This window comes from Haliaeetus leucocephalus, unplaced genomic scaffold, assembly GCF_000737465.1.
Source record: "Haliaeetus leucocephalus isolate CR32 unplaced genomic scaffold, Haliaeetus_leucocephalus-4.0 Scaffold110, whole genome shotgun sequence".
In the NCBI taxonomy this organism is placed as follows: domain Eukaryota; kingdom Metazoa; phylum Chordata; class Aves; order Accipitriformes; family Accipitridae; genus Haliaeetus; species Haliaeetus leucocephalus.
The window spans coordinates 1,832,682-1,833,982 of NW_010972546.1; the positions used below are offsets into that span (position 1 = coordinate 1,832,682).

The window sequence follows — 1,301 nt, forward strand, 5'->3', positions numbered from 1 at the left end:
ATAGCCCTGGTAGCCCTGGGAACCTGCCCTGTAGCCCTGGTGGCCCTGGGACCCCATCCCATAGCCCTGGTAGCCCTGGGAACCTGCCCTGTAGCCCTGGTGGCCCTCGGACCCCATCCCATAGCCCTTGTAGCCCTGGGAACCTGCCCTGTAGCCCTGGTGGCCCTGGGACCCCATCCCATAGCCCTGGTAGCCCTGGGAACCTGCCCTGTAGCCCTGGTGGCCCTCGGACCCCATCCCATAGCCCTGGTGGCCCCTGTCCCCCTGCCCTATAGCCCTGGTAGCCCTGGGACCCCATCTAATAGCTCTGGTGGCTCTGGTCCCCCTGCCCTATAGCCCTGGTTGCCCTGGGACCCCATCCCATAGCCTCAACAACCTCCAGTCCCCCTCCCCACAGTCCTGCTGGCCCTGGGACCCCATCCCTTAGTGTTGGTGGCCCTGGGACCCCATCCCTTAGTGTTGGTGGCCCTGGGACCCTGTTCCCTAAACCTGGTGGCCCTATACCTGTACTCCATAAACATGGTGGCCCTGGGACCCAGCCCTATGATTCTGACACCCTCCAGTCCCCCCCCACCCCATAACCCTGGTGGCCCTGGTCCCCTTGCCCCATAGCCCCAAGGCCCCGGTCCTCCTGTTTGTCCCAGACCCCAGGGACACCCTGTGTCCCCCCACCATCATCACCGCCCCATCAGAGCCCCGTCACGGCCACCAGGACAGGGCCGGCATCGGGGTGACCTGAGGCCACGGTGATGGGCTGGCAGGTTGGCGTTGGGGCTGTGCCACCATCCCAGGGCCCCGTGGGGTCCCTATCTGTCACATCTCCCGTCAGCCCCTCCGGTGTCTCCTGCATGGCTTGGGATGTCCCTGCACCGTGTCCCACTGTGGCCAGCATCACCCCACGTGACCCCTGGCTGTCCCCCGTGTCCCCAGGCTCATCCTGGGGGGCCTGGCCAGGCAGGGAGACCCCGACCCGGCCCCTCCAGCACAGCCAGGGCAGGGGAGCGGGGATGGAGCGGAGGGTCCATACCGGTGGGACGGCCAGGGCAGGGACGGGGACGTGGCAGGGACAAGGATGGAATGATGGGATGGGGATGGTGGTAGCAGCCGCGTGATGGCATCGGTCCTGCCCGGCCATGGACTTGGACCCCGAGCTGGCCGGGAGGCGGGGGACAGGGATGGGGACAGGGACGGGCAGCGGGTGAATGATTAACCCGGCACCGTGCGGCATTCCGGGAACGGCGGGGCCTGGTGCGTGCACGCCCGTGGCCACCGAGCGCTGCCGGCGCGGCTGTGGGCGCCGC

The 1,301-nt window shown here is 68.1% G+C and overlaps 1 protein-coding gene across 1 annotated transcript in view; it reads left to right on the forward strand.

Annotated features, from left to right (window-relative positions):
* Nucleotides 1–1,111: 1,111 nt before the first annotated feature.
* The window catches only part of GRB7 (growth factor receptor-bound protein 7), a 4,098-nt gene continuing 3,908 nt past the window's right edge, over nt 1,112–1,301 (forward strand). The window contains exon 1 of the mRNA XM_010585705.1: nt 1,112–1,198. Within this exon, the coding sequence (XP_010584007.1) occupies nt 1,112–1,198 (87 nt within the window). The remainder of the gene's footprint in view (nt 1,199–1,301) is intronic.